Source organism: Corapipo altera, unplaced genomic scaffold (genome assembly GCF_003945725.1).
Source record: "Corapipo altera isolate COAL_440 unplaced genomic scaffold, ASM394572v1 112, whole genome shotgun sequence".
In the NCBI taxonomy this organism is placed as follows: Eukaryota; Metazoa; Chordata; class Aves; order Passeriformes; family Pipridae; genus Corapipo; species Corapipo altera.
The window spans coordinates 3,084,692-3,106,942 of NW_020884899.1; the positions used below are offsets into that span (position 1 = coordinate 3,084,692).

At 59.9% G+C, this 22,251-nt stretch overlaps 2 protein-coding genes across 3 annotated transcripts; both read left to right on the top strand.

Moving 5' to 3' along the window:
* The first annotated feature begins 1,072 nt into the window (after positions 1-1,072).
* Positions 1,073-14,686, top strand: TIE1 (tyrosine kinase with immunoglobulin like and EGF like domains 1). 2 transcript variants are annotated; one of them, XM_027649205.1, is made up of 23 exons: positions 1,073-1,866; positions 2,344-2,631; positions 5,991-6,101; positions 6,209-6,364; positions 6,463-6,594; positions 6,849-6,989; positions 7,203-7,331; positions 7,717-7,862; positions 8,015-8,159; positions 8,419-8,577; positions 8,770-8,907; positions 9,016-9,306; positions 10,385-10,675; positions 11,220-11,533; positions 11,635-11,845; positions 11,996-12,106; positions 12,209-12,399; positions 12,526-12,639; positions 12,793-12,863; positions 13,112-13,152; positions 13,272-13,368; positions 13,619-13,718; positions 13,978-14,686. In XM_027649205.1, exons 1-23 carry the CDS (start codon positions 1,821-1,823, stop codon positions 14,047-14,049), a joined length of 3,495 nt encoding a protein of 1,164 aa, XP_027505006.1. In that variant the 5' UTR covers positions 1,073-1,820; the 3' UTR covers positions 14,050-14,686. The 2 variants fall into 2 exon arrangements, with proteins under 2 accessions (XP_027505006.1, XP_027505008.1); XM_027649207.1 differs by having other exon boundaries at positions 1,074-1,866; positions 11,220-11,413.
* Positions 14,687-16,374: 1,688 nt separating this feature from the next.
* MPL (MPL proto-oncogene, thrombopoietin receptor) lies at positions 16,375-22,183 on the top strand. The gene is made up of 11 exons (XM_027649208.1): positions 16,375-16,636; positions 18,750-18,882; positions 19,230-19,405; positions 19,627-19,892; positions 19,970-20,424; positions 20,703-20,875; positions 20,989-21,131; positions 21,260-21,419; positions 21,585-21,672; positions 21,793-21,880; positions 21,974-22,183. Exons 1-11 carry the CDS (start codon positions 16,534-16,536, stop codon positions 22,181-22,183), a joined length of 1,995 nt encoding a protein of 664 aa, XP_027505009.1. The 5' UTR covers positions 16,375-16,533.
* The last annotated feature ends 68 nt before the right edge of the window (positions 22,184-22,251 follow it).

Here is a 22,251-nt window from a genome sequence, read left to right on the forward strand (position 1 = left end):
CTCAGGCTCTGCATTATGCATTCCCTCACAGCTACCAGGGGAGCACAGAATGAGCTGCTTCCCCAGGCACAGCACGTGTAAACATGCAGGGGCACGATGGTGCTTATGGTTCTGAGCATGACTGGCCTCTACAGCCAGTATACAAGGGGAAGAAATCATTTACCTATCTATTCCTGTATCTGTCCTCTTTACTGAGTGTGCACATGAGTCCCAGTGCACTTGCAAATGACCTTGGGGTTGATCAGGAAAATGGGCGTGTGCGGTTCCCCAGGAAGACACTGATAGCAAGAGGGACCACCCCCAGCTGCCCACCCTCTGCAGTGGGATGGCCTTGTGCTCTGCCTTTACACTGTGGTTGTGCCTCAAGTGCCCAGGGGGTCTCCTAAAAACAATCCCTTGCCCACGCATAGCCCATGACAAAGCACCATGCTTTGTTTCCAGGCAAATGGGGGCAGCTGCAACTGGTGTCCATCTTTGTCGGATCCTCTCCATCCCTCCTGCTGTGGGGTAGCTGCACTGGGGGAGCCCCTGCCCATTGCTATCCCTCCCTCAGCATGCCATGGGCACTGCGTGGCCCCAGAGCACTCTGTAAATAGTCGGAAGCGATGAATGGATTTCCCTTTCCTCTCCATGTGTGCTTTAGATTTTTGGCCGGATACAGCATGGGCTCAAGCTACACCAAAACATGAGGCTCACTCCCTGGCAGCCCTGGTTTTCGTATGGGAACAGTTTGATTTGTGAAGCAGCACCAGGTTTGGTGGGTGAAGCTTACAGTGATTTCCCGGGGAATGCTTTCTGTTTGCCAGGCAACAAGCCCGGACCCCACCGGTGGCTGGCACAGCCTCACTGGAAGGGAGTGAGACCCTCTGGGGCTGTGGGGACAGCGGGGTCATGCCGTGCCATGCCCGTGCCAGCACTGTGCATGGGAAAGCACTCAGGGAAAGCCACGTTTTCCACTGCTTTCCACTTCCTCCCAGACATGTTTACGGCAACACAGAGGGTTTTCTGCCCGGGCAGTGGCCACCCTGCGGTGTGGGCTGGCCGGCTTTTTATTGCCTTGCCTGTGCTCCCACTCAGCCCCTTTCAGCCCGGGTGGTGTTTCCATGATGGGCCACTGTAGGAGTGAGTCCAGCCCGGCACACGGAGCCCAGGTGTGGCCGCGCCTCGGCACCGGGCCCGTGTCGGCGGGAGGCCGAGGCCTGCGAGGTGTGTGCGGCCTCAGCTCCGCCGCACGCCGCTCCCCGGGGGACAGCCATGCAGAGCAGCTCCCGCCGGCTCCTGGAGTCAGGGCCGTCTCCAAACAATGGGTGGAGAGCAGGAAACGCCGCATGGGAAACAGGATTTGGCTCCGCCGCCGCCACCAGCCACGGCCCCTTGGCCCCTTTCCTTTCCCTGCTCCAGAGAGCCCTTCCCACAGCCATCAGCCACGGGGCTGCACCGAGGGGATGAGGATGCTGCCGCCCGGCCGGGTTGGGGCGTGAGGCACCTCCTGCCCGGGCTGGGGGTTCAGCATGGCTCAGGGAACACTGAGCACACAGCCCTAGCCCTGGAGGAGTGGCTGGCTGGCCACTGAGCAAGCAGGAACAGAGGCGTCTTCCTCTCCGTGCCCAGGCTATGCACCAGAGAAGGTGGTCCCGGCTGCCCTGGACGTCAAGCAGCAGCGTGGAAGCAAGATGGGGGGCACGGGCAGGGGGCAGGGGTCCTGAGGTGCCGCTTACTTGGAGCCCCTAAGCAGCCACAGCCTCCAGCTCTGACCCCCGTGGCTGGGACATGCTGGGGATTTTCTGACCTCTGCCAGATTCAGAACACGCTCCAAGGACATGGGACTCCAGGTTTATCTTCTGCTTCTCCTCCCATGCCTGGCAGGTAAATCGCGCCTTTCCCTCTGCCCCAGTGAGCAGCCCCAGCCCTAGGGAGGCTTGGTGGGATGAGGGAGCTATGGGAGCTCAGTGGTGCCATCCGAGCAGGGTTTGGAGGGAAGAAATATCCCTTTGTGATCAGCCACTGAGATATCTCAGAGGCCAGCGGTGCCCTCCCTTGCCTGCCTCTCCCCAGTATGGGAGGACAGGTACCCCGAGACCCCCGTTCTTACGCAAGCTTGGCTCACGGTGGGGAGCTGAGCCAGTCGGGATCTCCAAAGGGAGAGTGGAAATTCCCGCTGTGTCATCCCAATGGGTCTGCAACACACCTTGCTGTGCTCTGGCTGTGCCTCCTGGGCTGGGGGTGGCAAAAATGTCCCGGAAAGGGGATGACATCTGGGTGACGGGAAGTGGTCCCAAGGCAGGGCTGGGATGGCCGTGCCCTTGTCCAGCTGTGACGTGCCCTCGTACTCCCCCACCCCAGGGGCCATCCTGGACATCACCCTGATCGCCAACGTGCAGAGCCTGTCCCACTCCGACTTCTTCCTCTCCTGTGTTATGGGGGAGCGCGACGTGAGCTACCTGCAGATCGAGCGGGAGAACAAGATCGTGATGACGCACCCCAAAACGGGCTTCCAAAACTACCGCAACCGCAGCAACCACGTGCAGGCCAGGGGCTTCTCCATGGCCGACCTGGTGGGGATCCTTTACTGCCTGGGGCGCACCCCGACCGAGCAGGCACAGGTGGTCTATGTGCACAACAGCCACAACGGTGAGCGCCCGGGGGGCAGCGGGCAGCCCTGCCTGCCAGCTTGGGTGCACGTGGGAGCTCCCTGCACGTGGGAGTTTTGCAATCCCAGCGCCAGCTGGTGTGGTGGGGGGACAGTGGTGAGGTTTGAGGTCCACCAGCATGGGCGGGGTGGAGATGGGAGCAATGTTCAGCTGGAGGAGAGTGAGTAAGCCCTATGGAGGAGCCGTCTGTATTCATAATGGTGCCTAGGAGCAGGGCAAGGTCCAAAAAGAAGCTAAGCGCCCTTGGAGGAGGTTGTGGGGTCTGGAAATCATTAACCAAAGCGGGGGGCAGCCCTTCGGAGCTGTGCCAGCCCATGTCTCCACTGCAGGCTCACAGGGAGGAGGTAATGCCAGGGCATATCTTCAGCAGCCTCCCAGGAGCTTGACAAACACCATCCAGCTGCAGCATGCTACTGCTCCAGCAGTGGGCCTTGCTGAGAGGCATTGCCAGGGTGCACTGTAGGCAAGAGCAGTGCTGGGCTCATCTCCTGCTCCAATTTTGGGCCATATAACTCGAAAGGGCCTCCCTGGCCTGGCTAGTAGCAGAGATACCACCTAGGGCAGCACTTTCCCACACTGCCCCTCCAACCTTTGCTCTCTCTGTGCCTGAGACTTTGCAAAACTATTAGGACTGAGATTTTCTGTGATAGGTGTTTGCTTCCAGATTCTTTTTAGCTCTTTTTTCGTAAGTTTAGCTAAAACAGTTGACCTTTTGTTGAGAATAAGAGGAGAGGATAAAAGTTTCTCTGTGTTAAAACACAGCCTCAGCAAGCAGGTCTAGTGTCTCCAAGCCAGGGTACAGAGGCTGCTGGTGGGGTCCAAGCATCCCCCAAGGAGCAGGGCCCAGCCTGTGTCAGAGGCTCAAGCTGAAAATGGCAGTGGTCCTATTGGAAATAGAGCAGGCTGGTCTGAGCAACCAAAGAGACACAGAGGTGCTGAGGAAGTGAAGCAGAGGCAATCAGACATAGTGGGAGGCATGACCAGCAGTGGGGGGTGAGGAGCACGGGGGGGCTCTGCACCCCCAGATTAAATCATAGGTGGAGGTGCTGGCTCTGGGTCTCCATCGGTGTGACAGTATTTTCCCATGAAGGGGTTCTCCCAGCCAGCCCCCCCACTCCTGGGGTGAGATAGCCAGGCCAAAATGGTGCTGTGGAGGAGCTGGTCGGTGCCCGGGCTCAAGCCCCTGTGGGAGTTACAAGTGCCAAAAAGGCGTCTCTTTTACAAGTTCCAAAGAAGCTGCCATTGCTCTGTTTAGAGGTGGAGGAGATAAAAAAAAAAGGAAATAGTAAGCAAGAAAATTACAAGTTTGCAGGGGGCAGGAGGGCTGGATACAGAACCCACTTTGGGGGCTTGGCATATGTCATCTCCCCTGTTTAGCCTGAGAGCACAACCAGGCAGGCCAGGACTTTGAAACAGTGGGTGGAGAATGCTGTTAGAGGAAAGCTGGCACCTCCTGAAAGGTCATGCATGGACAAAAACATAAGAAGTAAGATAAATTTTGGAAGCTTTGCTATGAAAACAAAGTAAAGCAGACCAAAGAGATCCTGAGGAGTAATTGCAGAAATGTTTACATCTGGCAGTAAATTATTTGTTACAATATGCGGAGCAGAAAGACACTCAGAAAAACAATTACAGAAAACCAAACTTCTTTTAGTTTTGCATCTCTGTGCACAGTAGAGAAGCTGGGGAAACTTGCTGGGTGATCTGTCTGAAATGCCAGTGTTGATAGCAGGAGATAGGCAATAAATAGCGGAACAGAGCAGCACAACATTGTCCGGCATGCAGTGAGCAAGGCTGTGCCACTGCCTGTGGGACACCAGCCTTTCCTGAAAGCTTCTGGGTGGGGAGTTACAGGCCTGTAAACCCAGACTGGAACCCACCAAATTAGCAGAAACTGTAATAAGGAGCAGAATTTGTTGTTATGTGGCCCCTGAGAAAAAGGCAGCTGAGTTTGCAGTGGGAGAGTCTCTGGGATGGCAGCAGTGAGGATGCTATGGAAGACCCAGTTGACACTGTCTGCTTGGGTTCCTGGAGAAAACTGGGAAAATTCCTTTTCAAAGGTTCTTTGAGAGAAACTTTGCACCCAGACGGTGGCAGGAGAGGTCTTTGCATGGGTAAATAACTGGCTGAAAGAAGGGAGATCAAGAAAAGAAGTGGTCCTTGTCACACGGGGGAGTTCCCATCAACTCCCCCTGGCATGGCAGAAGGTCTCTGCAGGGACCTGTGTCACTGGCTGTGGGTACAAAGAAGTAAACAAGCAGCCATGCTATCCCTGAGCTGCCTGGGGAGACAATGGATGGGCTCTGGAGTGACACAGAAACAGGGGATAGCTGCACTCTGGGAGAGCTGCAGTGATTGAGTGACAGGTAAATTGGTGTGGGCAAACACAAAGGGCTGTGTTTGGAGATCCTCAGGGAACTGTTGGCTCTTGTTCCAGGGAGTGAGCTGGAGTGAGACAGAATGGGGGCCACATCTGTGTGCCCTTTACAAGGGACTGCCAAGTCCGCGGAAGAAAGATCCCAATTGGAGGGATAGGTGGGGAGGCGATTCTGGGAAGTTACCAAGAAGTGTGACCTGCGGTGCCCTTTCCCCGGCGCCTGCTGCATGTGCTGCTTCCTCTGGTCCTTGGCCTTAGTGGGGTGGGACACAAGCTGGATGTGTTTTAGCTCCAACCCGGTGTGGCTCCTTCTAGTGAGTGCAAGCTGGAGTACTGCCAGGCTCCAAAAGCCAGCAGCCGCCTGTGTCCTCCTTTGTGTCTGTCCTGGCACGCCCAGGGCTTGGTTTCCCAGGCCTTAAGGTATTTATAGCCCTGTTTGTGCTCAAGCTGGGGTCTGGCTGACTCACATTAATACTCCAGGAGCTCAGTGCTGCTGCGCGTCCCAGCACCCGGGGAATCAGGGAAACAGCTGTGACAGGGCAGCTGCTCTTGGGGGCTGGCATGCAGCATCCCACACACCGAATTCTCCCCACCTGCCCATGATGTCCCTGCCTGCAGCACTCCACAGCCAGCAGCAGACAGAGTGCACCATGCAAGCTTGTCCCAGATGTCACATCCCCAGACTGCTGCCAGCAGCATCCCATGCTGGGCTGGGACTGGTGGGCTGGTCAGAGGGCAGGGTGCCCCATCCCATTCCTTGGTGTCTGCCCACCGGGACTGGAGGGGCCAGGAAGGAAGCCCTGCTCCTGCAAAGGCTTGAGAGGGTCCTGGATCCAGGAGTGGACCCAAGAATGGGAGATGTGTCATGACATCCCAGGAGAAGCATGTGGTAGGTGCTTGGCTATGCCACGGGGTGTCTCCCTACTGCTCAACCTGCTCCTCCTCCTCCTCCTCTTCTGCAGCCCACCTCTTCCCAGTGAAGGCCACGCAGTCTGTGAATGTTGCCGAGCCAGCCACCTTCTCTGCCAGGATCCTCAAGAGGAAGGAGACAGATGTTATGTGGAAAAGAAATGGCAAGTAGTCCTGAGAGCAGGCACTGGGCTGGGGCTGCTCCCAGTTTGTGCCTGGCACTGGCCCTGGAGGCACGGGAGGTCATGGATAACCCTCTGTCCCCTTGCAGGTACCTATTACCAGACCACAGACCGGGGTGAGGTGCAGGGTGACCGCGTCGTCCTGACACTCCCCAACGTCAGCGTCAGCGAAAACGGTGTCTACAGTGCCACGTTCATGGGGGACAGCCCTCTGTGGAGCGCCTTCTACCGCCTCATCGTGAGAGGTGAGCAGCACCCTGGCCCCCTGGGGCGTGGGGACAGCCAGCTATACCCTGCCCTCTGGCCTGGTGCCACCCTGTCCCCCACTCTGCTCTCCCCACAGCCTGCCCCGCGAAGAAATGGGGACTGTCCTGTGAGAAGGACTGTCCCGACTGCCTGAACGGTGGCATCTGCCACGACCATGTTGGTGAATGTATCTGCCCTCCAGGGTTCATGGGCACCCGTTGTGAGCGAGGTAGGTGCTGTGCCCAGGGCATACGTGGGGGCCCTGCTACACCCCCAGACCCAAGTACTGTGGGTAGAAATTCCCTGTGCACCCCCCATGCATCCCCACCCACACTGCCCTCTATTTCTGGAGCAGGGCTGGACCATCCACGGGGTCCTTGTGTCTCCTTGAGGTGGTGATAGCAGGGCTTGGGGCACCCAAGCCAGCACCGAGCACTGCATGGATGAATGGCAGGTGAGGGCAAACCACGTTTCTTTTTCCAGCCTGCCGGGAAGGGCAGTTTGGCCGCAACTGCCAAGAGATGTGCCAGAGAGCCCAGGGCTGCCGGGGGCTGAGCTTCTGCCTGCCGGACCCCTACGGCTGCTCCTGCGCCTCGGGCTGGAGTGGCTCCCGCTGCAACCAAGGTATGGGAACACGGGTATCCATCAGCTCTCCCACCCAACCTGGGCTTCCTGCAGGGTCTGGCTGCTCTCCAGCAGCACCTGTGCAAACCTCTCCCAGTCTGAGGGTTGGCACGGGCTGAGCAGTGCTGCTGCCGGCACCAGCTGCTTGCTGTCTCTGTCTCCATGGTCCTGTGCCGTGGTCAGGGGTAGCAGTGAGCTCTCCTCTTCCCACAGCCTGTCCCCCAGGATTCTATGGCCCCGACTGTGCCCTGGAGTGCACCTGCCGAAATGGAGGCAGCTGTAACCGCTTCAGTGGCTGTGTCTGCCTGGCAGGCTGGCATGGGCAGCACTGCGAGAAGTCAGGTGAGGCTGGCAGGGGGCTGTGGCGGGTGTCTGTCCCACACCCTCAAGCGAGCTCTGGCTCCTTCCTCACTGGTGACTGGGAGGGCCAATGGCTATTGGCCTCACCAACTGGTTCAGCAGGACCCCTTGCCTGCAGAAATAGCCCTCAACCCTATGGAAACCAGGGCACTGCAAGGAGAACATCTGGTCTGGCAACCCAGGATTAGCTGTGTTGAGAGTGTTGCTGAGCCCAGCATGTGGGGTGGGGATGAGGGCTGGACACAGCATCCATCTCCCTGGCCCCCTGGCACCAGGGCCTGGCTGTGGCCAGGTCTGAGGACAGCCGCTAGCCTGGCGTGCCTGGGGAAGGGCAGGGCCAGCCCTAACGCCGATTTCTCTGTGCCAGATCGGTTCCCCCAGATCATCCAGCTGGCCTCAGAGCTGGAGTTCAACCTGGGCTCAGAGCCCATTGTCAGCTGCGTGGCCACTGGCAACCCACTGCCCACCAGTGACAGTGTGGAGCTGCGCAAGGCTGATGGCACCGTGCTCAAGGTACCACCCGTGCTCTTGCCCCACCACCATCTCCATGGTGCCAGCTCCCCCAAAAGCACCCATCTCCCCCAGGGGCTGCTGGACAGCTTCAGGCTGACCCTGGGGCTGAGCCAGGGGGCTGGGCAGGGGGGCTCACAGCTCTGTGCCCACAGCTCATCAAGGCCATCATCGAGCCGGGACAGATCACCTGCGAGTTCCAGGTGCAGCACCTGAGGAAGGAGGACACAGGGCTCTGGGAATGCCGGGTCTCCACAACTGGGGGCCAGGACAGCCGGAAAGTCAAGGTCAACATCCGAGGTGAGGAAAGGGTGGTGGCAACAAGCAGGATAAGCCAGGGTTGCTGGGGGAGGCTGACAGGACAGTGAGGCAATACCAAACCCCCTGCACTGGACTGGGTGCTTCCCATCATATGCTGCAGTGCCAGCAGACAGGTTTGGGTGGTTATAAAAGACTTTCCTGACAAAGCTGGAGGGAGTCCAGAGGTGGCAGATGTCTCCTCAGTCTGGTCCTTATTGCTCCCACTCACACCAGTGTCATTCCTTCCTTCCCCCCACAGTGCCACCAGCGCCCCTGAGCCCCCCCCGGCTGCTGGCCAAGCAGAGCCGCCAGCTCGTGGTGTCACCCGTGGACTACTTTTCTGGTGACGGACCCATCACCTCCATCAAGCTGTTCTACAAGCCCAAGGATGACAATTCAGCATGGTCATCCATTGTGGGTATGTGTCTGCAGGGCTGGGGGGCACAGGTAGGACTTGTGTGGGAGGCGATGGCTGCCCCAGCTAGTGGAGGTCTGGGGTGGGAAGAGGTCTCCATACCAGGCCCCCTGTGGTGATGCTGAGGGGAATGCCCAGTGGTAGGGCAGATTGTGGGTCATGGGCATGGTTTTGATGTGTCCTCTTGGCCGACAGTTGACAACAGCGAGAACATCACCCTCATGAACCTCCGGCCAGTGACTGCCTACATTGTCAAGGTGCAGCTGAGCCGTCCAGGGGCTGGTGGGGAGGGCAGCAAGGGACCTGAAGCCATCATGGTGACTGAGTGCCTTGGTGAGCCTCCCATCTCCTTGACCCTGACCCTGACCCTAACTCTTGCACAGCACAGAGTCTGCAGCCCAAGAGCCGATGTGTCGTGAGGTTTTGCATTTTTGTCTGCAGAGCCCACAGTCAAGCCTGTGATTGAAGGCTGGTCCATAGAAGAGAAAAACACACTTCATGTCAACTGGAAGTTGCCAAGTAACCATGAGCCAGCACATGGCTTCATAGTCCACCTCTTCGACTCTGCAAGGCGGCTGGTCTCTGAGAAGAACATCACGTCCATCTCTGTGCTCTCTGCCCGCATCGGGGACCTGGAGTTCAACAAGGAGTATGGGCTGGAGGTGCTGGTGTACCACTGCACCAGCCTGGGGCCACCCTCCGACCCCTATAAGGTCATGATCAACAGCAAAGGTGGGTCCAGTGGAACACAGAGAGTTATTACAGGGAATTACAATGGTAAATCAGTTATAATTGTAACACCAACCATCCCCAGGTCTGGCTGCTCCTGTGTTCCATCTCTGATAGAACATGAACAGCTGCTTGGGAAAAATGGGTCCTCCTTTCCTTGCTAGACCCTGCAGCCTCCAGCACCAAGCAGCTGAGAAACATCCTAAGCTGAACATGACATTCAGGCCATCACAAGTGACGCTCACAAACAGATCTGTCCTCTGCACCCTTGCCCAAATCCTGATGGACCTGTCCATACTTGCAGCTTTTACAACACCCTGTAGCAACACAAGTTCCTCGATATAATTATACTTGGCATGAAAAAAATATTTCCCTTTGGTTCACTTTAACCCTGCTGCCAGGTAATTTTGCTGGATGGTCAGTAGGGCCTGGGGAGCCCTGCACTCCCACCTGTGGGCACACATACACATTCACACAGCCCCTCACATAGGTGGGAGACTCTGGGAAGGGGGAGCATCAGCCTGACCAAGCTCTCTGGTGACCAAGGGAGAAGGCATGCATGAGGCCTTTGGTGAGGATTGGCACTGGCTGGTACATGTTGAGAGGACTGGTAGGCATCAGGCTTGAGGGATGTGAGGCTTCCTCTGCTCCCTGTTTGTAAGAGCTTTGTATGATTTGGGGATTTGGGGTTAGGATTGTGAACAGGCAGGAGAAGACTCAGAGGAGGTGGTGGGAAGACAGCGTATGAGGGAGGGTTGAAGAAAAAAAAACATCACAAGGGCTAGTCAATACAGAGGCATCTAGCTTGACAGTGTCTGAGGCTGGGAGCATTTGGAAGTACAGTTCTGCTCCACTGTTGTACATGGAGAGCAGCTCCATCTCATCCAAGCAGGGGCTAAGGGTCCCTGGAGGCCCCTCAGACCTGGCCCAGCTTTGGTTGCCAATGCCATCCACAGGGTCCAGTCCTCACAGCAGCCTCTGCAGCACCAGGAGACCTGTCCTGGGACTTGTAGAAGCAGGAGCAGGTGTTCAGCATAAGTTAGGTGTCACAGGGACTGACGCTTTGCTCTCCTTGTCCCAGGGCCCTCTGCCCCACGGTTGTTTTTGGCAGAGTCCGTGTCTGATACCGCTGTCAGGCTCTCCTGGCAGGTCCCTGAGTACCCCAATGGGGGCATCACCAAGTACATCGTGGAGCTGCAGCAGGTGGGGGGCACCAGTGAACCTCAGTGGATCGACACTGACAGCGGCGCCGAAACCACCAAGGTCATTGGGGGCCTCAACGCCAGCACCAGCTACCAGTTTCGTGTCCGCGCCAACTCCCATGTCCCAGGGGAATGGAGCCAGCCCATGAAAGCCAAGACCCTGGGAGACGGTGAGAGGGGTGTCCCAGCAGGCAGGGGGCTCACAGCTCTGCTGCAGCTTGGGCTCAGAATCTGGCACAGCAAAGAATGACTGAGGTGCTTGTGGTGACCTCTCAGAGTGGCTCTGAAGCAGCAGCCTGAGCCCAAAACTCTTGTGGGCATCCAGAAAACCTGCTCCTCCTAGTCCTGATGGGGCAGAGGTGGCATGGTGACAGCACAGTACCTACAGGGCGGCTCTGCCATGGCCAGAGGGAGATGTGGAGCGAGATGTGGAGGGAGATGTGGTCAGAGGAGCAGAGCAGAGCTGGCATGGGAGGAGGTGGTGGCTGGATCCAAATCTGGCTCAAGGTGCAGAAATCAGTGGTTCAGAGGCAGGGCCCAGGTGCTTACACCCTCACTCCTGTGCCAGTGTGGCATCAGGGGCTCAGGACGTGGTTGTGGTATCTTCATGGTGTGCCTGGGTGTTGGAAGATGTCTATTTTGGTGCTTGGCCACTCATGCAGGCTGGGCAGGGCTCAACCAGGGACCACAACCCTCCATCCCTCCTTTTGGCAGGAGCGCTGAGCGTGCCGCCCAGCCTGGGCAGCCAGAGCACTGAGCAGGCAGGAATAGACCAGCAGCTGCTCTTGGCCATCGTTGGCTCCGTGTCCGTCACCTGCCTCACCATCCTCTTTGCTCTCCTGGCGCTTTTCCTAATCAAGAAGAACTTTTTCCACCGGCGCCGCACCTTTACGTACCAGTCTGGCTCGGTGAGTGCCGCCTGCCCCACCAGGACCGTGTCCCCTGCTCCCCACGTCCCAGCCCAATCCAGGTCACGCTCCGTAGCCTCCAGTCCGGATGCAGCCAGACCTCACTTCCACACAGAAAGGGTGCGGAGCCCACCCTTGCCCACGACTCCTGCCCTGCCGGGACTGCCGCATGGGCAGAGGGGTGCCCGGTGCCTCTAACCTCACCCATTCCCATCTGCCAGGGGGAAGAGACCATCCTGCAGTTCAACTCGGGGACCCTGACCTTGACACGCCGGCCCAAGCCACAGCCTGAGCCCCTCAGCTACCCCATCCTGGAGTGGGAAGACATCAAGTTTGAGGACATGATCGGAGAGGGCAACTTTGGGCAGGTCATCAGGGCCATGATCAAAAAGGACGGCCTGAAAATGAATGCAGCCATCAAGATGCTGAAAGGTGAGTGTTGGGGGAGACAAGCAGGATGGGCTGAGGGATGAAGGTGCATCCTGAGCCATATTTGTGCTGAGTAGAGTAAGGAGTCACTTGCAGAGAAGCAGAGGAAGGGCACTTGTAGGCCTGAGGTGTCCATCCCTTCTTTGCTTCCAGAGTTTGCTTCAGAGAATGACCATCGGGACTTTGCTGGGGAGCTGGAGGTGCTGTGCAAACTGGGCCATCACCCCAACATCATCAACTTGCTGGGTGCCTGCGAGAACAAGGGTGAGGGCTGTCCCCCTCTCCCCAGCCCCACAGCCTCTGCCCAGCTCTTTATTCCTCTTTTCTGGGGAGAGCCCCAGTAGCCCAACTCCTCCTGTCCCCCAGGCTACCTGTACATCGCCATTGAGTACGCTCCCTATGGAAACCTCCTCGACTTCCTCCGCAAAAGCCGAGTCTTGGAGACAGACCCAGCCTTTGCCAAGGAGCATGGCACTGCCTCCACACTCACCTCCCAGCAGCTCCTCCAGTTTGCTTCAGATGTGGCCAAGGGGATGCAGTACCTGAGTGAGAAGCAGGTACATCCCCAGCAAGCTCTTCAGAGCATCCTTCCCCTGCACCTGGGGGCTCCCCAAGGGGGCATGAGGTCCCTGGGGCCAGCAGGAGGGAGCATGTGACTCCTGCTGACTGCTGGCCCCTTTCAGTTCATTCACAGGGACCTGGCAGCGAGAAACATCCTGGTGGGAGAAAACCTGGCCTCCAAGATTGCTGACTTTGGCCTCTCTAGAGGGGAGGAGGTCTATGTAAAGAAGACAATGGTGAGGCAGGAGCAAAGCATCTCCATGGGGTCTGCACCAATATAGTGGGCAGCACACCCACCACCAGTGTGAAGGACCTACCCTTCTGGGACCAGCTGCCCTCCATCCACAGGGCATCCCCCCACCCCTGACAGTCTCTCTCTGCTTCCCCAGGGCCGTTTGCCAGTTCGCTGGATGGCCATCGAGTCCCTGAACTACAGCGTGTACACCACCAAGAGCGATGTGTAAGTCCTGCAGGTGGGGGCACCAGGGCTGGGGCATGGCTGGGGCTGCCTCCTGCCCTCCCTGGCACAGTCAGCATGGCAATGCTATTGCTCTGGGTGCTGCAAGAGCAGGAGGTGGTGCTGATGCATCTCCCTGCGGAGCTGCTGGCTCAGCCCAAGCCCTGGATGTCCATTCCACCCTGGGCTTTGTCCCGTGCCCATCAGCAGGGCTCGACTGGGCACTGTCACAGCCTCATCTGCCCTTTCAGGTGGTCATTCGGCGTCCTGCTCTGGGAGATTGTCAGCTTGGGTAAGACTTCTCTGTGTCCCCTGCCTCCACTCAAGTCCCTGTAGGTCTGGTCCTCCTGGAGCCCTGGAGGGGACACCCTGGGAACCATCCCCACCTCAGCTGTGTGTCTCTGGCTGCAGGGGGGACACCGTACTGTGGGATGACGTGTGCCGAGCTCTACGAGAAGCTGCCCCAGGGCTACCGCATGGAGAAGCCGCGTAACTGTGACGACGAGGTGTAAGTGGGCAAAGCCTCAGCTGATGGTGGCACCCACGTCCCCCTGACCCCACTGCCCCACAGGGCTCCCACCACCTCGCAATAGCTTCTGCCTGGTTCCCTCTGCATTGTGTGATGAACTGGAGTCTCACACACCAAACGCCCTTCCCGGGCTTTAGTTTTCCACCTGCTTACCCCCATCTCCCACAAAGAGCTTTTCTTTCCTCTCTCCCCCGGGCACACTGAGCCGCCCACAACTCTCTGCCCCCAGGTACGAGCTGATGCGGCAGTGCTGGCGCGACCGCCCCTACGAGCGCCCACCCTTCGCCCAGATCTCCATGCAGCTCATCCGCATGCTGGAGGCCAGGAAGGTGAGTGGTGGCAGATGCCTATCCTGTGCTGGGCTTGTCCACATGCTGGAGCACCCCTTGGGCTTGAGGAGGGGCCAGCCAGTGGCAGAACCTGTGTGACACCCACCACATGTGGTGGTAACCCCAGTATCACTTTTTGGGTGCGGGGAGACCTCTTGTCTCCCCCCTCCGGGGCACAATGCCTGTGAGTGTGCCAGTGGGGACAGGAGGTAGATGGAGGCAGTGTCACAAATGGCTCCTAACTGGTGTTCCCCCACAGGCCTACGTGAACATGGCCCTGTTCGAGAACTTCACCTATGCGGGGATCGATGCCACTGCCGAGGAGGCGTGAGGCTGCACTGGCACTGTGCAGAGGGGTGATGCTGGCACCAGCCTGCAGGGACAGTGCTGTGGGGACAATGGGCTGCTCATCCCCATCCAGGACCAAGTGGCCAAATGCTGGTGCCCCTTCCAAGAGCACCCTCCTTGCAGCAGGACTCTGCCATCCCCTCCCTGGCTGCCCACGCAGCGTGTGCTGGCCACACTGCCATGGCATCAGCCACCAACGCAGCCCCACGCTGTTGGGGGACATGCTGGGATGGCCCCCAAGGACAAGCAGCAGCACGGTGCTTGCAGCACATTGGTCAGGAGAGGGGCTCTCAGGAACCTGATCCCATGGACACAAATGCTCAAGCTTTGGGGCAAAAGGGGGAAGCAGCAACCCAGCATCTGCCTGCCCTGCAACTCTCAGTGTGTTCTGGGCCTGAAGTGGTGCCAGCAGGGCTGTGAGCATCCCTGATGGTGTGGGATGGGGCCACCCTGGCGGGTGCAAAGGAATGGCTTTGGCTGTGCACAGCCTCCAGCTCTGCAGTGACCCTTTGGAGGTGTCAGCTCTGCCTTATGGACAATAAACGTCGTGCAACAGGCACCTGAGTCCAGAGGAGTGTGGGGGGGGGACCCAGCTCTACCCTGCTGACAGCACTGTGGAACAGGATGTGGAGGCCCAGTGGTCTACTGCTGTGGTGGGCACTCCTCAGAAACCTACCCCCACTGGAGTCCTCTGATGATCCCCAGGAAAGGCCATGGTCTCATCACGCCATGGAGATGGGTTTTCTTAGGATCCAACTGAGATCTTCACTCCCACACACAATTTAAGATTTGGTCCTGTCCCCAAGGGATATGGAGAACAGACTATGTCCTTCCTTTGCACAGCTGCCTCTTGCATGCTTGAAAATTGTTCCTGCAGTTTCCCCTTGGTTGGCTGCTCCTCACAGGGATGGCCCTGCTCCTCTGGCTGGCCCCAGCGGGGCTGTGCAGCTCCGCAGCCTTCCCACCCTGCGTAGCACCGTGCTGAGCCAGCAGGTGACTTCCCACGTCTTGCAAAGGGCCTGCTGTGTTCGACCAGCCTGTCACAACACGTGTTACAGGGGTGATTCCCTTGTGCCTGTCCCTCACGGATCTCCTGAGCTCTGCACTGACCCTCCCGCGGGAGCGCCTGTCCCGGACTGTGCTCCCTCAGCTGCACTGCTGCCGTTTGTTACACTGACACTGGGTGGGCTTCACCTGTCTTGGCTTCAGCTTGCTCAGCCCTGGGCATGACATCCAGCTGCCCGACTATCCATCTTCTGCAGTCCCATGAGAAGCAAGAGTGGCTCCTGCAGAGCCCGGTAACCCAGCCAGAGGCAGGAGCATTTGCACTTGCCCTTCTGGGCAAGAGTCTTTTATCCCCAGAAGGTCTTTGAACCCTGTCAACACCATTCTGATTTTCCATTCTGGCCTCCAGTGCTCTTTGGTGTTAACTGCAACTGTTAGTGAATAGCCTCTCTGCCCCACCCCTGAGGTCCCCAGTGAACCAGTGATGGGGACTGGCCCTCACAGACAGCCTGACGTGTGCCACTGCCCCTGCACCTCCTCTGCTCCCGGCTGGGAATGGTGTCTGAGGCAGTGTCATTAGTCCTGCTCGCATCAAGGCCTTTCTCCTTTTTGCCTCCTTGATGGCACAGCCCAGTAGCCAAATAGAAAAGGAAGTGGGGCTGATTTGACAAAATTTGGCTGTGGCAGATTGGTGCCGGCTGCTCAGTGCCTGCAGTGCTGGGCAAGGAGAAGCCAACCCGGCCTTGGCATGGTGAGGACACACGTATAAGTGGCTTCTTGTGTCCTGGCTGGTGCCCCCCAGGCTGTGCCACTGTGCTGTGCCCTGGTAGGGTGGCAGACCCTCCGGTCACCCGTGCCAGGCAGCAGTGGTGGATTGGCACGAGGCTGAGCGTGACTATGGGACCCCCCCATGGTGGCCCTGCTCCTGCACCAGCACCACCAGCAACTGTGCGGGCTCTGCCAGCGCCCCTCGTGCCTGCAGCTCTCTTCCCGGCACAGCCACGGGGCCGGGGGCAGAGCAGACCCAGGGCACACCAGATTCCAGGTGGCACAGGACAGGATGGAGCCAGAGCAGTGTCTGACATCCCATGGTCCCACATGGCAGCAGCCCCCGACAGCCTGCCCTGCCCCACGCAGGGGCCTCCCTGGTTTCTCCGGGGTTGTTTTTCTTCCTACCCCAGCCCCCCGGCGTGCCGGTAGCCACAAGGGCAGGACATGCCGCCTATCTGATAGGAGCAGTCTCCCTTGGCACTGCGGCTGGCGGCAGAGGGGCTGCGGCGTGGTGGTTTCGGGCACAGGGAAGTGCTGGCGATGAGGTGGGGGGAGCCCCCAGCCAGGCTTCCTGAGCTGCACAACCACCACTTCCCAGATAAAAAGTATCGCCTGGAGGAGCCACAGCAGCTCCCAGGGCGCTGGGAAGGGCCGAGTACTGCACGTGTGGCCCCGGCACGGGGGTTGCAGGATGGCAGCCTGCCTGTGCTGGGGCTGGCTGCTCTCGCTGATCCCGGCCGTCCTGCTCAGCCTCCGCAGCCCACCGCCAACCCCTGAGCCAGTGACATCCCAAGGTAGGTCCTTGGGGATATTTCCTCCCCTAAAGGATTGGCCAGAGAAGAGCTGGCATGTCAGCTGTGGGCAGTGAGCACCTCACAGCAGCCAAAATCTGCAGGATTGGGAAGGGGCATCCCAGGAGGGTCTGCAGGGGGTGTTCGGGGTGGGCAGTGGAGTGCCCTTCTCACCTGTGGGACACCCTGAGGTGCTCAGAGTAAAGGAACATCCCTGCTCTCTGCAAGCAGGACCTGGTAGCCCCAGGGCCTCTTGAGGATGTCAGGCTGGTGCTCCCAGTCCCGCACAGTTAGCAGAGGGGCTCCCTGCTCCTCAAAAGTTCTTGTAATTATGATACGATGAGGGTTTGAGCAAAATTCGAGTTAACATCTCTCGGCTCAGCTCCGCACCACAAGTAATGCAGTGGCACTGCCAGGCTAATCCCAGTGCTCCTGCACCAGCCTTGCCATGATCTTGCCCTGCCAAGCATCCTCAACCTGGCTCCAGTCTGGCTCACCTGGTAGAGCCACTTCACGACTTTGTCACATTTCAGGGCTGCTCACACTTTCTCTGAGCCCCTCTTTAGCCCCTTTAACACTTTATGTATGTAACACCATTAAGAAGCATTAACCAAACAAAGTCCTGTTGATCTCCTGCTCATCTCTCCAGACTCACCCTGGGTGTCTGGCCAGGGTGGCCTTCAGAGCACATTTACAGTCACCCCCATATGGACAGTGGGAGGAGGGTCAGGGTTGGGCTCATCCTCTCTGCCCACAGCCTTGGTGACATCCCCATGCCCTGAGCCCGAGTTTGGCAGCAGTGCCCGAGCACAGCTGGCGTAGGCTGCAGAGCTGGGTGGCCACTATTCCTAGGACATGGCCTGTGTGCAGCAAAGATGCTCTGGTAGCCCACAGGACCAATGCCATGGGTCCCTGTGTCACTGAGCTGCTGGGACCTGGCCACCTTATCCCCTGGTGCTCAGAGCTGGGGGGGGATCATGGAGCCAGCATGAGGCCTGGGGTGGGAAATGGGGGGCAAAAAGGGAAGAACGGGGGGGGCTGTGGGGTAGATGGGACAATGGGCAGGGGGAGGAAGGCAACACAAGGGTAGGAAATGAGGAACAAGGCTGGGGGGGTCAGGGCAAGAGCAGAGACGGGGAGAGCAGAAGGACACCAAGAAGGTGGCAGGGACATTTGGGGACTGTCACTTATTCTTGGCCCAGAGTGGACTCAACTGGCAGTGTAGAGGGTGCACAGCAGAGTGTAGATGCACTCAGCACAGGGAGCAGAGCCAGGTACTGGCAGGGGGCTTGTTGGGTCCTATAGCTGGGGACAGCCCCTGAGGAAGGCCAGGAGGAAGACAAAGAGGAAGAGGGCTGGACAGGTCTCAGGACAGAGGCAGTGGGGGAGAAAGGAGTGCTGGAGCAGTTCTGGGGGCAGCGAGACCACCCCTGTCCATTCCACATCTGCATCTTGGGGCTGTCCTCTTTTCCATGACAACAGGGGCAGGGGCCCATAGGCCAGCAAAGCACCAGTGTCTGGGACAGAAATCCTGCAGGATGTGATGATCCAGTTCATCCACGCAACTACAGGGAGGGCGGCTTGCTGAGGGGGGCAGAGAAACCCACAGCCCCCTGCAGTCCCTGGGCCAGGGTTTGGGTATCCCCATTTGCTCAGGACCACATGCCCCCACGCCAGCCCCGAGGCCCTTTCCCTCTCCCTGGGGTGCTGCTCCTCCTTATCTCACTTCCGTGCACCTTCCGGCATGAGCAGGGCAGGGGTGCTTCCCCCTGATCGCTGGGCCCTGAGCCCCCCTCCGACCGCAGGGCTATTTCGGGATGTTTGTTTCTCCTGAAGGACCCCCGGTACTGAGGAGGGGGGAGCCGTGGGGGGGATGAGGAGTCCTGACACAGCCAGGACCCCAGGGCCGGCCAGCAGCCAGCATGTGTGCCACATCCCTCCCCGCCGTGCCAAGCTGACAGAGGCACCTGTGCCACAGCCATGCCCAGGCTGCCCCGGGTGCCTACACAGCCTGGCCTCGGGGGTGAGCTGGCCAGCAGGCATGGGGCAGGAGGATGCAGGTGGGATGGGGATGGGTTTGTGCCCAGGGGCTTCTTCATGCCCGCACTCCTCTCAGATGCTGCACTGCTGGCAGGGGTGTCCGAGGACATCCTCTGTTTCTCCCGCTCCTTTGAGGACCTCACCTGCTTCTGGAACGAGGAGGAGGAGGCAACAAGTGGAATGTGCCACTTCTACTACTGGTATAGCAGGTAGGAGGTGGTGGGGACACAGCCCGGCCTGCCCTTTGCCTGCACAGAGAGCAGCAGGGTCAGGGTGCCACAGCAATCTGTGCCATCCCAGTGGGCTCCCAGCTGCAAGGAGAGATGGTGGAGAGCCCACAGAAGCTACACAGCAGTCACTGCACACCCTGCAGCAGGGCTGGGACATTGGCTGTCCCTCAGTGCCATGGGGATGGTGTCCTGCAGTGGGTGGTGGCACAAGAAAGGAGCTGGTGACACTGAGGTCTCGGTGCTGTGCCCCACATCCCCTTTCCTCCAGATTGGCCCGAGGCAGGAGGCACATGAGGTGCTGCAAGACCCCGCTCTCCATTCCTCAGGGATATGCCCACAGCATGCGTGGTCTCCACATGGCACCAAGGGGCTGGCGGGAAGCGGCACGTCTGCGTCTTCCCCAGCCAGGACGTGCGGCTCTTCACCCAGCTCCACCTCCGCGTCCTGGATGCCACCACAAACCAGACAAAGTACCGGCGGGAGCTCAGCGTGGACGCGGTGGGTGAGTCCCTCTTACTGGGTAATACCCTGTGACACCAGGACAGTCCCCAGATCTGGGTGCCCTGACCTTCTGCTCACCACAGGGGCTGACAACACCCTGTGTCCTGCATGCCGGGCACAGAGACAGCCTTGGAGGGACCTCCAGGTGCCCCCTGGCAGGACCAGGGGTTGCCCAGGCAGGGACTGCAGCAGGAGGGCAAACACGCTGGCACTTTCTTGCAGGTCTCATCGCCCCTCCAGTGAACATCACAGTCCGCTGGGCTGGGGCTGCAGGGCAGCTCTGCGTGTCATGGCAGCCACCGCTCGCCGACTACCCAAACTTCTTCCTCTACGAGGTGCAGTGCTGCCCTGCCAGCTCCCCAGGGATGCCCTGCAGCACCACATGGAACCCCAGTGGGGAGCACCCTGGGGACCCCTCCATCCAGTCAACCATCAGCACCCAAACACCCAGGGCTGGGGCAGCCACAGCCTCCCCGGGAGTGGGGCAGGTACATAAGACAGGCCAGGGATGAGCAGGGGGATTTGGGGGCTGCAGCTGCTCCTCAGTCCAGCCCCTCTCCTGCAGGGGCTGGTCCAGGCCAACACCTGGGTGGTGCTCCGGGACCTGCAGCCAGGGCTGAGGTACCACATCCAGGTGCGCAGCAAGCCCGACGGCACCTCCATGGATGGCGTCTGGGGGCCCTGGTCGCAGGCAGTGGCTGCAGAGACACCCCACTCCTCCGGTGAGCAGCCACCCCCTCTGCCGGCGTGCTGGCAGGAACAGCGGGGAGGCACCCACGCCTGGGGCTGCAAGGGGTGGGGGGCCTGGGGTAGAGGCGAGGTGCAGCACCCAAGTTTTGGGGGGCCAAGGGGAAGCAGCCTCCTCCCCGCCCTGGCTCTCACCTGCCCAGGAGACATCGGGCTGTGCTGCAGCACCCCTGACCTGCAGAATGTGCGCTGCGAGTGGACCTGGGACCCCGCAGAGCCCCGCAGCTCCCACCAGCTCTTCTACCGGCCACCTCCAAGTGGGGCTGGCACAAGGTAAGAGGCATGGTGGGCATGTGGCACTCAGGCAGGCACATCCCAGGCACCACCAGTCCTGCCGTGTCCCATCATCCCACACTGTGCCACCTGCCCATGTCCTGCTCTGCCCTGCCCTACCACCATCAACCTCGTACCTCTCCAACACCTTTCCTGGACACACTGCACCTCTGACTACAGGCAGCAGTAGCTCTCCTAGGCAAGTGCAGGAGGAGCAAGGCTGCACTGGCTGTGGGGATGCCATGGTGGGACTGACTGGCTCCCCACTCCTCACACAGGGAAGCTGCATGGCAGCAGTGCAAAGAGGTGAGCATGGGGGCACAGGGCACCCACACCTGCACCTTCCAGCCCAGGGCTGGCAGTGCCATCTCTGTCCTGGTGAACATCACCCAGGCCCAGATGCTGCCCACGCTCAGCTTCTTCAAGGAGCCCTTCTGGCTGCACCAGGCTGGTGAGTCCCAGTGCCACCATGGCCACTGCCCTTGCCCATGCCCAGCTCAGGGGACACAGCATCCCATGTCCCACTCCATGACAGCAACACATCCCCATCCCCAACACCAACAGTGCTCACAGACGCCCCGCAGCTCGTGCAGGCGACAGCATTGCAGGGCCGTCTGAGCCTGCAGTGGCTCCCGCCCCTGGAGGTGCTGGCAGAGCAGCTGGACTACCAGATCCGCTACGCCGTGGAGAACAGCCATGACTGGAAGGTAAGGCCTGGCCAGGGCACCCCGAGCAGCCCTGCCCACCTCTGCTGCCAACACACGGCCTGCACGGGGTCAGGCAGGATGGCCCCACACCCCTTTGGCCGTCCCACAGCAGCCGTGCCTCCCTGCAGGTCCTGCAGGTTCCACGGGCAGCCAGGAAAGAAGTCCTGGACCTCCGGCCAGGCAGTCGCTACCAGGCCCAGGTGCGGGCCCAGCCCGGCGGGCCGTGGTACCGGGGCAGCTGGAGCGCCTGGTCCGAGCCTGTTGTGGTTGATGCCATGGCCGATGCAGGTAAGGGACAGGGCAGGGGTGGGGACTGCAGCCAGAGGAGCCACACGGGGCAGGAGATGGACATGGGAATGGGGGGCATCGGGCAGAGGGTGACAGGGTTGCGAAGGGCTCGGAGGTGGTGACTCTGGGAAGGGCTACAGCCCCAGTGTTCCTCCCCCGATGCAGGCTGGATCATCCCCAGCGTTACGGTGGTGCCGCTGCTCTTCACAGCGGTGCTCCTGGGGCTGCGGTGCACCTTCCCCTCCCTCTACAGGTAAGGGCTGTGCCGGGGGCAGGCGGGGGGGTCCAGCACCAGGCCTGGGCACCCTGCACGGGGGCGTCAGGGCACCCCCAGACTGCGGTTTGCCTTCGATGTCCCTTTCCCCGTACCCAGCAACGTGAAGCAGAAACTCTGGCCGCCCGTCCCTGACCTGCACCGTGCCCTGGGCAGCTTCCTCCAGGAGAGCAGCAAGCACGGCCAGGTGAGGGGCTGGGGCGGGGCTGAGGCCCCTGGGGGCAACTCGAAGGGCAGCTGGAAGGGCAGCCCCCACCGCCCCGGCTCCGTGTCCCCCCAGGCCAGCGCCTTCGAGAAGCAGCCGCCGGAGGAGGCCGTGCTGCCCTGCCTGCTGGAGGTGCTGCCGGGCCCGCGGGGCGAGGCGGGCCCACCGCCGGAGCACGCTGGAGGCCGCCTGCCCAGCACCGACATCGCCAACCAGTCCTACCTGCTCATGAGCGGCTGGGAGCCGCGGGGGGCCGCGACCGCGACCGCCCCCGCCCCGCCATAAACGCGCGTCCCTACACAAACAACCCGCCTGCAGCTCCTTCGTCGCCCCGCCCCCAAGTCCGTTCGCCC

What these genes read in the sequence shown, in the direction of transcription:
- TIE1 (XM_027649205.1), top strand. Translation starts at nt 1,821, where the DNA reads ATGGGACTCCAGGTTTATCTTCTGCTTCTCCTCCCATGCCTGGCAG. An exon ending in TGTGCACAACAGCCACAACG is followed by an intron (nt 2,632 to 5,990) that starts GTGAGCGCCCGG and finishes CCTCTTCTGCAG; the next exon opens with CCCACCTCTTCCCAGTGAAG. An exon ending in GCATGCTGGAGGCCAGGAAG is followed by an intron (nt 13,719 to 13,977) that starts GTGAGTGGTGGC and finishes GTTCCCCCACAG; the next exon opens with GCCTACGTGAACATGGCCCT.
- MPL (XM_027649208.1), top strand. Translation starts at nt 16,534, where the DNA reads ATGGCAGCCTGCCTGTGCTGGGGCTGGCTGCTCTCGCTGATCCCGGCC. An exon ending in TGAGCCAGTGACATCCCAAG is followed by an intron (nt 16,637 to 18,749) that starts GTAGGTCCTTGG and finishes CACTCCTCTCAG; the next exon opens with ATGCTGCACTGCTGGCAGGG. An exon ending in AGAACAGCCATGACTGGAAG is followed by an intron (nt 21,132 to 21,259) that starts GTAAGGCCTGGC and finishes GCCTCCCTGCAG; the next exon opens with GTCCTGCAGGTTCCACGGGC.